Source organism: Larimichthys crocea, chromosome XI (assembly GCF_000972845.2).
Source record: "Larimichthys crocea isolate SSNF chromosome XI, L_crocea_2.0, whole genome shotgun sequence".
Lineage (NCBI taxonomy): Eukaryota > Metazoa > Chordata > Actinopteri > Sciaenidae > Larimichthys > Larimichthys crocea.
This window is the reverse complement of record NC_040021.1, coordinates 13022602-13035298: the sequence shown is the minus strand read 5'-3', so window position 1 is coordinate 13035298 and position 12697 is coordinate 13022602. Positions and strand designations below refer to the sequence as shown.

Below are 12697 nucleotides of genomic sequence, written 5' to 3'. Positions count from 1 at the left end.
AATCAACAAATGCACGTGTACAGCTGTCCATATTTACAACAGTGGCAGAGCACTTTGAATCCGGGGGTGCTAAATCACAAAAAGATACCTACACAATGTTTCTTTAATAGTAAATGAAGTCGTTCAAATGAGCAACCAGCTACATCATTAAAAATGCTGCTTACAAAGTGCATGCATGAGTACAAATAACCACATTCTGCTGCATAACTGCCTGTGATACTTCAACTACATTTTGCTTTATGCCCATCCATCTATTATCTGTAATCTTCACGGTGGGGCTGTAGCCTATCCCATGAGAAACCCATGTGAAATAGGCGAGGTTACATCCGGAGTCTGAATGACTGAAACCGTGAGCACACTCTTGCAGTGTCTGCGCATGCGCGGAACATAAAGAGGAAGGGACGCGGAGACGTGTTTACAGCAGAGAGAAGTGTTCATCATGGCGGGATAGAAGCTAGAAACACAGGTAAGACAGCCTGCAGGCCTGCACACCTACACGGTAATATGAAAAAGGCGATTCGTGATGTTATCAGGCAAGTAAAAAAAACAAGTTATATTGACACGGTGCATTGGCAACAACTTTGCAACGTAGCTCATTAGCAAACTTTTGACACATCACAGTGACGCCTTCGTTTACCTTGGTGAGGTAGTTGTGTACAGTGTGTGTTCAAACAGCTGTCAGGGTAAGAAGAGCTCTCTTTGTACTATGGAGAGACGCGTACACATCCTGTTAGATGTCTGCTGAGCTGCAGTGTTTGTTGTTCATCAGGTTTTTGTTTTTCAGATAAAAGTAAATGTTTATATCTTAAACATAACTTATAACTGCGTCCGCGTGACTCCATTTGTTTCAGGCACGGTGGGGGCGTGAGAGCTCGCACACTTGAGTCAAGTGACTTGACATGACACGACACGCTGCTGCTGACAGATGTTTTATCTCTACTTCCGGGCAAAGTCATGTTTCAGCATGACAAGGCAGCCCAATTCCGGTTTCATCTTTGGAAACATGAAATATTTAAACAGTAATCATGAGGCATCACTACATTTCTAAATGGACTCAATTAGACAAGCAGTGGCACTGTACAAAAAGTCTTTTTCACTTTAGTTACTTTGTACTTGAAACTACCCAACTTCACATAACGTCAGCTGCAGGATACAGATACAAAAAGGTGCTCATGCAGTAATGCACCTGTAAAAAATAATCCATGGGTTTATATTAAAATCACATCAGAGAGGCACAAGTTAAAATACATAACACACCAAACTCAAACTATGGTGCGAGTACTATAGGTGGTACGTGATCTTCCTGTAGTGGTACTTAGAGGAAAGATATATATATATAATGAAAAAAGGATAATTAAAAACATATTTAAAATGAAATAAACCCAGAAATGTAAAGTAAGTTCTACATTTCCTGAATTTTGCCTGTTACATCGTGACATTCACGTGAGCTCTGAAAAGCTGTGGCGCGCACAGTCATAAACAGTTAATGAGATATTCATTGTTAATGTAAGACAAGTAATTAAATGCACAACATTGAGGTGCGAGGCTATCAGAAAACAGCATCAATGATAAAAAAGGTAACGCCTTGCACACTCCATACTCCGTGTCACAAAAGGAAAATAATGACAACGTTTTGATCTTACTCGAGTCTGACAGGGAACCACATTAATATTTACATCTACATCATCACAGGTGTGGTTAATCGTCTCCACCAGAGTGATAATCGTTCCACAATAAAGAAAACAATAACGTACACAGAGAAAGGTAGAGAGATAAATAGTACACTAGATGTACATGAATTTAGGAATATAGGAAAATATATTTTCAATTTAGATGATGTAGATTTTGATACATGTGACAATATATACAATAGCTTTATATATATATATACCTTTGAAACTCATATCAAACACCTCTGTAAGATCTCCTTCTACCACCTCAGAAATATTGCCAAACTCCGGCCAAATCTCACCTTACCAGACTGTGAAAAACTAGTCCACGCCTTTGTCTCCTCCAGACTTGATTACTGTAACGCACTCCTCATCGGGACCCACAGTAAACACCTTCAGCAGTTACAACTAGTCCAGAACAGCGCTGCTAGGATCCTGATGCAAGTCCGAAAAACAGAACACATCACCCCCGTCCTTCATTCACTGCACTGGCGTCCAATCTCTGCTAGAATCAAGTACAAAATCTCTCTTCTCACCCATCAGTGCATCTATGGCAACGCTCCCACCTACCTCAAAGAACTGCTCATCCCTCAAACCCCCCACAGAGATCCCCTCGCTCCAAAAACTTTAACAAACTCTTCTGCCCGAGGACCAAGCTAAGCACCATGGCGACAGAGCCTTCTGTGCCGCTGCACCCGCCTCGGAACTCGCTCCCTGATCATCTCAGTTCACCACAGACTCTTGAAAGTTTTAAAAAAGGACTTAAAACTTTCCTTTTTTCCACATCGTATTTAACATGATTCTCTTGCTGTGTTTTATTTGTTTCGGTTTGCTTATCTCTACACCTTTTGTTTATTGTAATGTTGTTTTTGGATGTTTATCACCCTGGTTGGCTTGTCAGCCTAATGGCGTCCATACTGCACACACATGGGTGTGGATCCCATTCCTTCAGAACGTTCTGTAATCCAAGCCCTGTCATTATTAGACTTGTGTCTCGGAGTGAATGTGCAGGCGTTACCTTTTACTAAATGATAATTGGCAGTTTGATTCCTACTGCATTTCTACATTTCTTAACACATACTATGATTCATCTTTGCAGGTAAGCTGCTGGTTCCACTCCAGTGATGTCTTCTGTCTGGGACCAGTGGTCCCTGCTGGCCGCAAATGGTAGTACACCTGCTCCTCCCACGAACAACACTACTTGCTTCCATCCCGGACAGCAGACCGTCATTCTGGGAAGTAAATTTGGAGGAGTGCCAGTTGTGCTTCTGCTCAATTTCATCGTCTTTCTGGTATGTGTTTGTCAGCCTGCCTGTGATGAAGACCGAAAATTTTGTTTTTTGTTTTCTGTTTTTTAGCATCTACCAAAAATTGCACGATAATGTTTTTCCCCCAATATTAAGCAGTGCAAATTTTCTTTTACAAACCACTGCTTTATTCATGTCAAGGCGTCAGTATATGTTTTATTTAATATCATGAGGTGAAAGCTGATTAGTTCGAGCTCTCCTTCCACCTGCAGGTGTTGCTGATCATCTTCTCTATTATCAGGAGGATATTCTGGGACTACGGGCGTCTGGCATTGGTCGCAGATCAGGAAGGGTCAGTTCATGATCTCACATATGTCAGATTTCATTGTTACCATGATAGGCCAGCAGTACCAGTCAGATATTTTTCAGATGCAAAATACTGACCAGAAGAGTGAGATGCCTTTTTTTCATCCGTTTTCAATTTAGTCCTTGACACTTAACTTTGTGTATCAGGTTTACTGACTCAACACACCATCAGTATGGAAGGTCAATGTCCATGGATGACCCGGAGTATGAAATGGTATGTTAAAAAAAGTCTTTGTCATTGTTTCAGCCTTAAAATCAGTATTCGTAAAGCATAAAATAAAAGTCTAACTAACTGAGATGAGTAAATAGTTAAATAGAACAATAAAAACATTAATATTAATTGTATGTTAATGTAGTAAAAATGCCTCTTTCTGCTCAGGGATGCTGCTCATGGCTGCCTTACATCCTCAGAATGGAGTGAGTAGTTTGTTGTCTGTTTTTGGTGTTCATTGTCCTGCAATTCATGGCTCAACCAAAGTTTTATCATGTGCATACAAGTTGTGTGTTGATTCCTTCTAATCAGCTTGTGTGTGTGTGTTTGTGTTTCAGCGAGGAAAAAATAAAAGCCAGATGTGGCATTGATGCTGTTCACTACCTGTCCTTCCAGCACCATCTGATCATCCTGTTGGTGATTGTAAATGTCGCTTCACTCGGGGTCATACTGCCTGTTAATCTGTCTGGAGATCTGCTGAGCGGTTGGTATACAATTATGACAACCAGTGTGTGTTAACGGCTAAAACCACAGTTAGCTTACATATACAGTATTTAAAGCTGTTTTATGTACAGATAATGGGTTAAGGTTAAATACGAATCAAGCAATTGAATTTAGCAGTTGCACTTCATAATAATAATAATAATAATAATAATAATAATAATAATAATAATGATAATGATAATAGTAAGTGACTTTTTTTTTCATACCAGATTTTGACCAGTAGGCCATTGAAACTTATTTTTGTAAAATCACAGTTAAGTTTCTTGTATTCTGGTCTTTTTCTGTCCAGGTTATCTTCCTACTTATTAATAATTCATTTCTTTCAGATGCTGATCCGGAGAATTTCGGAAGGACAACTATTTGGAATCTTCAAATCGGGTAACTACTGTATAAAATATATTAACACATGTTTCTATTATTAAACTGTTTTGTGGTTTGGTTGTGACAAAATCCATCTTGATGTCTTATCATTTTACTCCTAGAAACAATCTGTTATGGCTGCATACAGTGTTTGCAGTTCTCTACCTGATCCTGACAGTATTTATGCTGCGACGTTACACGTCACAAATCAAAGACATGCCCCGAGAGACGGTGAGTCTCTAACTAGAAGATTTAATGTTATTAAAGCTATGAGCACCCACACTTGGTCTGAATGTCTCCCACAAATGTCCTAGCCAGATTACGGTGTTTAATTATACTAATTAGATGCTGAATGTCACTGCTGGTACCTGAATGATCTGTGATTCTGTCTTTTCTGTTTGTAGACCAGAAACTCTTTGTTTGTGTGTTCAGTACCTAAAAAAGCAACTGATGAAGCTATAAAGACCCATTTTAAGTGAGTAGACTGACGTAAAAAGATTCACTGTTTCCTGTTAAGTCAAATGTTGGTTTGATGTACCGTAGTGTACATGCTTGTTACCATAAACAGTGGCCACCTTCTGCATTCCTCAATGTCAGTGTTGTTTTTGTATAGAGAGGCGTACCCTTCCTGTAAATTGTCTGCTGTGACCTTGGGATATGACGTCGCTAAGCTCATGTACCTTGATAAGGAAAGGTAAGAAGTCAAAGAAACAGTAAATAAAAATCATGTGATTATTGCCCTCTGTGCCACATAGGTCATGCCACAGCGTGTCACAAAAAAGAAAAGGGTTCAAAGTCAAGGCCTATAGAGCCACTATTCAGTGTTGATGATAATGAAAATGCTTTAACAATACACAGTGACAAACCCACGGAGACAACTGTCACATAGCTTACAGATTATTTTAGTCATATGGCCCACACATTTACAATATGATTCGGTCTCACTCTAACTTACTACAATATTTAAATGCTTTCGGATGTTATCCACACAGCATGTAAATCAGATGATGAGATATTTAGTTTTTTTCTTTCTTTTTTCCAAAGTTAAACCAACGCATGTTTTTCTGTTTGTTCATTCACTCCAGGCTGCGAGCCGGTAAAAATCTGCGCTACTATGAGCGTGTCCTAGACACCACAGGGAAGAGTGAGCTGATTAACCCTCGTTTGTGTGGTCACCTCTGTTGCTGCGCCAGCTGTAACAAGGTGGGGTGGACCAGATGATAAGTCAGTTTTGTGCAGGGTGTATTTAATTTCTTTATGTAACAATTTATGTTAAAAAATGTAAAACATATTATACACATAGGTTTATTATGGGTGTGATAAAATGAAAAAGGTTGTTTTTTTTATTAAAGCATTTAATCATTTTGTGTGTTTCTTCAGGTTGATGCCATAGAGTACTACAAAATGAAAGAAAAAGACCTGCTGGAAGAGGTGAGAACGCAGGTAGAAGAGGTGCCAAAACACCCCCTGGGGATTGCCTTCGTCACCTTGCAGACTGAGTCCATGGCCAAGCAGTGAGTACCAATTTAAAGGTGTCTTTGCTGGAAGGAAATAGGATATGATTGGTTGGCCTACAGAATGTGCCATTGTCTGGTGGCATACAAACAGCTCTATTATGTCAGCTGACTTCTTGATTCTGCTCTGTCCTGATCACAGGACAGTGACCTCTGATTTTTATTACCACCATGTGACTTTTTTTGTTCTGGAAACTGGCCTTTGGGCAGCCATAATAGTTAGAAACCCGGTTAATGTGTATCACTAACAGCTGCCATTTACTCATTTCAGCATTCTGAAAGACTTCAATGCACTCAAGTGTGGTGGCACGTCCTGCTGTTGTGGGAGGAAGCTCCAACCTTCATCTGAAAGTGAAAATCTCAAAGTGCACAAGTGGACGGTCAGCTTTGCACCCCATCCCAAAAATGTGTATTGGTAAGGTCTGAAATACAAACCTTTCAGACAGTATGTGCTCCATGCAGATCATATGACTTGTACTGGTTGTGCCAATAGGGCTAGGCAGTGATTCAGTAATATCAGAACTTTAAGTGGAACCAAATGGCATTATTGTTTGATAGCCAACTTAAGTTAGAACATTTTTTAAATAGAAAAAGTAGGTTTTTTAAGTTTTATTTTGTTTGTTATGGCAATATTGGTTGTATGTAAATATTCTCTTGTAATACAATGAATCTAACCATAGCACCCAAACTATTCACACAGGAATTTACAGGGAGAATGTGACATCTCAAAATGACGTGAAGTGATCCACTAGAGAGAAGTGTAGAGAACTCTGTTGGACTACAAAAACAATCTGTTCACTCGCAGTTGTACAGTCTTTCCAAATAAACGAAGAGAGATAACAGCTTTATTACTGTCGAAGCTTAACAGATCTGTGTATTACGCCCATCTGGGTGTCGGAACAGAGTCAGTCACTGGTGCCATCGAATAATTTTTCATACTCGCACACTAATTCTCACTTGCATATGGAGCCAAGAACTCACAGTGTGGAGTCTGGAGGGAGAACAGCACAGCAACACTAGCAGGTCACAGTGGATAGACCAGATATCGATACTTAGGACTGACTTGCAACATCCCTGTGGAAAATATCATTAAAAAAAATACCTACATATATACATACATTTAGTTCCTTGAGGAAGAGCAATAGAAGTGTGTTTATGTTATGTTTTATGGCCAGTGTCCACAAGCAAACTGTCCTGTTGTGACTGTTTCCTCGTCCCACAGGGAAAATCTCTCAGTGCGGGGTTTTAAGTGGTTTGCACGCTATGTGATGCTCAACCTCTGCCTCTTCGTCCTGCTCACCTTCCTCACAACTCCCACCATCATTATCAACACCATAGACAAGTTCAACGTGACTAAGCCCATCCAGTATCTCAATGTAAGACTTACACATGCAGACACTCATACTTCAAAGTAACATTTTAAAAGTTATGTATCTATAGTTTGTTTGGTTTTTCACCCTAGAGCCCCATCATCACTCAGTTCTTCCCCACCCTCCTGCTGTGGTCTTTCTCTGCATTGCTGCCTACTATAGTCTACTATTCTACTCTGGGAGAGGCACACTGGAGCAGGTATTACACCCACATTAGTGGTGTAGCGATTGGTTTCTTTTGGCAGACTAAAATGCTTTGAATTAAATACATTTTTTGTGTCTCAGGTCCAGTGAGCAGCTGAGCATGATGCGGAAGCTGTATTTCTTCCTGCTCTTCATGGTGCTTATCCTCCCCTCGCTTGGACTCACCAGGTAATTTTTGTTACCACAAGCTTGAGGAACGTTTTGCCCAGTAGCTAGACTAATTGTTGTAGTTTACTGTAGCGATCTGTGTACAGTAATGTCAGATGCAGGAAAAGGAAAACTTAGACGCTTTACAAAATGAGGAAGCATAAGATGTGACTGTGGTTTATGCAGTAAAAAATTACCACATGGAGAAGTGAATGTCAGTTGGCTGAAAGAGGTTCCTCCAGGCTAAGTTTCTGTTTGTTTTTCTGTTAGTCTTGCAGTGTTTTTCCGCTGGCTGTTTGATAAATCGTTTCTGTCAAATGCGAAAGTGCGTTTTGAGTAAGTATTCCCTCTTTTTTTTCCTTTCATCATAATTTGCTGTACTAACGAATCAGTTTGAATAAAGGGCTTTCAGACTATTTAGTGCTCTGAGGTTGATGAGTATATAGAGAGAAAAGTCAAATTTCCAAGCTAGTTTAATGTGAACACACATCATACAAATTCAGCTGTATTCAAGTTTCCTGGTACATGGATTGTACTTGTGTTGTGCATTTTTAGTCTTCCAACCACTCAAGGTGCTTTTACATCACACATTACATTTACCCATTCATACACTGATGAGTGGCTCCATGGCAAGATGCCAACTGTTCATTAGAAAGTAACTAATGATATCCACACACTCACACACCTTCAGGAGCAATTTGTGTCAGTATCTTGCCCAAGGACACTGGACATCACTGATCTTCTGACCCTCTGTATGTCCTGAAGCACAGCGCTCGCAATGTTTTTTAATTATTATTATCATTATTGTTGCAGTCACTCAAAACTGCATTGGTTTATAATCTAGCTTCATATTTTATTTTTTTCAAGTTTCTAAAGTAACATAACAGTTTTTGAGAAACTATTTTTATAACTGTGAATGGAATAATATTTTCTTTAACCTGACTACTACTTTTCTTTCATCAACACCAGGTGTGTGTTCTTACCTGACCAAGGGGCCTTTTTTGTCAACTATGTGATCGCAGCAGCTCTCGTGGGCTCTGGGATGGAGTTGCTCCGGTTGCCAGGGTTACTGCTTTACACCATTCGCCTGGCGTCTGCTCACTCAGCTGCTGAAAGGAAATATGTCAAACAGGTTTGTAATGACATTTTCCATTAAAGGAGCGCTACACCTAAAAATCGTTACTAGATTTTGTATCGTTATCTCGTATAGCTTGGAAACGAGAACTAGAACACACTTGTGCATTGAGTTGTAGAACCAGTTTTTCATTGGTGCTGAGTACTGCTCAGTTACAAATTCTTATTAACCAATTTTTTATTGAAAATGCATGTTTTGAAACAACTACATTGTAAAATATTTAGTGTTTTTGTTGAGAAAACGTACGGAAGCCCTGAGAGACAAATGAGGAAAAAAATAATCTGATCCATTTTCTAAGTCTGATATAAATTGCTTTCTTCTTTCTTCCTTTATTTTCTTTATCTGTAAAACAAGTGGCTGAAGTGCATGCCAAAAATAAATATTACAACAACAACTAGTCGTGACAAAACATTTTGCATCACAGATGAAAAACTTAAAACTTTAGGCTTAGAACATTGATCACCCGCTCACTGGCATTTCAGGGCCTCCGTAGTATTTCTGATACTGTTCTTGTCAATTTCATTGTTTGATGAATTGCTTCCAGTTTTATGGACTACACTATAAACTATAACTATAAAAAATTTATTTGCTAAAAATCAAGTTAAAGAGGAAGAAGAAAATCATTTGTTTGTTTGATTTATTATCAGCTTTCACCTCAACATCTACATCTACGTTAACTACTGTTTGTTTTTTTTACATCTGCTTACAGAACCAGGCCTATGAGTTTGAATATGGAGCCATGTATGGCTGGACCCTGTGTGTGTTCACTGTCATTATGGCTTACAGCATCATCTGTCCTATTATTACACCTTTTGGTGAGTAGTTATGAGGCCCATACAAAACCATGTGCTCACACACACACACTCAATATTACTTCACTCTGTCAGCCTTTACCAGAGACCCTTACACACTTGTAAACACACAACATATTTCCAGTCACTCTCCATAGTGAGGTTTTTTTAAAGAGTGTCTTGTGTGTCTACAGGTCTCCTATACATGCTGCTGAAGTGTCTGGTGGACAAACACAACCTGTATTTTGCCTATCTGCCGACTCGCGTGGACCACCAGGTCCACCTCGGCGCTGTCAATCAAGCTCTCTCCGCACCCATCATCTGTCTAATATGGGTGTACTTCTTTTCTGTCCTCAAAACAGGTTAGAAACAAGTGTGAGGTCAACCTGGAAAAAGTTAACGAGTAAAGTGACCCGAGAGTCACTAATGACAAACGCTCGATAAAAGCTAGTGATGCTGCAAACGTGTGCGTTTTTTGTATGTGGTCATACTGTATATCATGCCTGTAATATTGGCTAAGATTTCAAAGTAAACACTACGTGTGTGTTGTTTCAGGTTTTGTGACTCCTACGTCTCTGTTCACACTGGTTGTCCTGTGCATGACCGTCTTCATATGCATCAGCTACACATGCTTTGGCCATTTCAAGTACCTGAGTCCGCACAACTATGAGGTGAGTGTTTTGTGCTTTGTTGTGTGTGTGCACATGCTGTCATTTCTTCACCTTTCATGCTAAGCCCTTGTACTGTTTGTGTTCTTTGCAGGTGCAACCGGAGGATGCAGAAGAAGGAGTGGAAGAAAACAGCATGGTACTGTATTTGTTCCATAGTACAGAGCAGGAGGAAAGATCAAACACGTTTAGGACAAACCTGTTCTTAAATAAACTGACCTGAACTATGCTGTAAATTGTATTACCCTATCTGTCATCCTCATAGTTTGTTATTCATTAACAAACTAAAATATCAGCGCTTTTAAAAAGGAATTATGTCAGCACAACAGGTTACGTGATTTAAAAACTACAAAGAATTGAAATGGAAGAATACCAGCTCAATGTGTTTATCCTTGTTTACCGAACAGCATGCTAAAGAGCTGTTTACGGCAAGCTGTTCTTGCCAGTCATTCTCGGGGGCCAAGCTCATTTTGAAAGCGTCTTTGTTTGCCTCATAAATTTTCAGGATCTTTCACATTCTTTGCGTAAAAGTCAGGTTTTGGCCTTGACGTAGTGTTGCATCACACACACCAGGGAGGATAAAAGACACAAAACATATAAATATTGAGAAATACCCTTTTGTGTTTTGCAGCACTCATCTGTTTTTTTTTTATTATGTAATTACAGGTCTACCTTCCCAGAGTGCTTAATCCCAAATCACCTGCCAGCCCCCCAGATGGGTCTACGCTTCTGCAGTCTTACGGCTCAACAGAGGCCAGCGCGGCCTGCAGTCCAGTGGAAGGAAGCATGTCAGACGACTGAATCAGTGTATTTCAACACTGAGTATGAACTCTGGAGGCAGGATCCTCATGACTCCTGATTGTATATCTGCTTATTTCACAATTATTCCAGTGTTGAAGTCAGAGTTTGAGTTCAGCCTCCAGATGGTACAAGAGAAGAAGGGGCAATAGATTCCAAAGACCAAACAGTAGTCCAACTTTCTTACCTTAACAATGTACCACAGTTTAATTTTATATTCACGTCATTATTTGCACCTGATCAGCATAGCACACACGTCCATAGGACACCCGCTTAGTCTTTTGTTTTAATTGTATCGTCATAAAGCACACTTGCATTTTTCAGTACGAGGCCTCTCTGATAATGACCAATTCAGCAAGGAATGTTTCCCCCCAAAACTGCCAGTTCAGACAAGCCATATGTTTTATGAAAAAATACTGGAATTGATTCATTGCACATGCCAAAGCTAATTATGCAAGCATTACCAGAAAAAGATAATCAAGTCAGCACCTGATGCCAAAAAGATGGACAAGCACAGTTTGTCCATTTTAGTTTTTTTCATGGCACCTTTTTTGGTATCTGCCAAGGGAATAACTTATTGCCTAATATGAACTGTCTTAAACAAAAGAACAAACATTTGTATCAGTATTTCAGGGGGTTTGGAGCCATGGTTACTGGTTTTATGGTTACTTTTATTAAACAGGTCATGGGTTGTTTTTACATGTACTATAAAGTTATGTATCTGAAGCTTTATAACCAGTTAAACTTGTAGCTGTTCAGTCGCTTGTAACATGTGTTGAATGTAGACATGAATTGTTTGCACATCGCATATGTTTTCTGCCTTAGCTTTGTATATGGTGACAAATTTTAATATTAAACAATCTCATACAATTTTAAAATACAAACAGAGACTGTGGTGAGTGTGTGTCGTCATTGGGGGGCACTGTTGAGCTGCAGTGGCGGAAGCTTAACCTCTTAAATATTCATACAGCAATGACAAAGGACAACTGCACAGTGTTGCATTGAGGAGCTCTAACTTATTCTGACATTGGTATGAGCCGGTTTACTGGGCGACAATTCCAGCTGCTCCACCTCCTCACCTGATCTTTTTCTATTGTGTCTCTTTCCGTTCCCTTTATTTTTGCTCCCCGGTTCCTCTTTCTCCACAGTACCTGCCTCTGCTGAGAAAGACCCCTTTTGTCATTGGAGGGATTTTAACGCGCTGTTGTGATTAACACTGTTGTTAAATATGGGTAATGAAGTGCTAAGCTGAATACATATGTAGGTTATTAGCTAGGGTGAATAGAGGGCTTTGGACTATTGGACAAGGATCACTGTACACTAATGGAGCCTCATGGTAGTTCTTTAAACGAACAAAAATCAGGAACTGTAGCTACTCAAGTGCGTCTTAACAGCTTAACACACTTTGTTAGTTGTTTTAAAGATTTCTGTATTTTCACTTACAAGAAACTTTAAACCCATTACACCAGCTGCTGCTAATAACTGCATATTTAGTCAGTCAGTGGTCACAAAGTTTACGAAGAAACTTTGAAATAGGGATATAAATTTTGTAAGACCTGAGTGTACAAAGGTTATTGACTGCTCTTTACCCCTAATGTCGGACAAAGATTCAGCATTACAAAACAATCTCTCACTTGTTTACTCTTTCTCAAGTATTATTTCATTGTGTGTGTGTGTGCGTGCGTGTGTGTGTGATTAAGCAATAAAGACTG

At 39.5% G+C, this 12697-nt stretch overlaps 1 protein-coding gene across 1 annotated transcript; it reads left to right on the top strand.

Annotated features, from left to right (window-relative positions):
- Positions 1-342: 342 nt before the first annotated feature.
- Positions 343-11873, top strand: tmem63a (transmembrane protein 63A). Its single transcript, XM_010739291.3, has 23 exons — positions 343-466; positions 2770-2962; positions 3190-3269; positions 3431-3497; positions 3663-3700; positions 3833-3978; positions 4325-4376; positions 4481-4589; positions 4763-4833; positions 4972-5052; positions 5444-5561; positions 5739-5872; positions 6144-6287; positions 7095-7248; positions 7335-7441; positions 7528-7614; positions 7864-7929; positions 8563-8725; positions 9438-9543; positions 9714-9881; positions 10075-10190; positions 10282-10326; positions 10854-11873. Exons 2-23 carry the CDS (start codon positions 2795-2797, stop codon positions 10986-10988), a joined length of 2355 nt encoding a protein of 784 aa, XP_010737593.2. The 5' UTR covers positions 343-466; positions 2770-2794; the 3' UTR covers positions 10989-11873.
- The last annotated feature ends 824 nt before the right edge of the window (positions 11874-12697 follow it).

Coding starts and splice junctions, on each gene's coding strand:
- tmem63a (XM_010739291.3), top strand. CDS start 2,795: ATGTCTTCTGTCTGGGACCAGTGGTCCCTGCTGGCCGCAAATGGTAGT. Junction 7,442..7,527: donor GGAGAGGCACACTGGAGCAG/GTATTACACCCA, acceptor TTTGTGTCTCAG/GTCCAGTGAGCAGCTGAGCA. Junction 10,327..10,853: donor GAGTGGAAGAAAACAGCATG/GTACTGTATTTG, acceptor ATGTAATTACAG/GTCTACCTTCCCAGAGTGCT.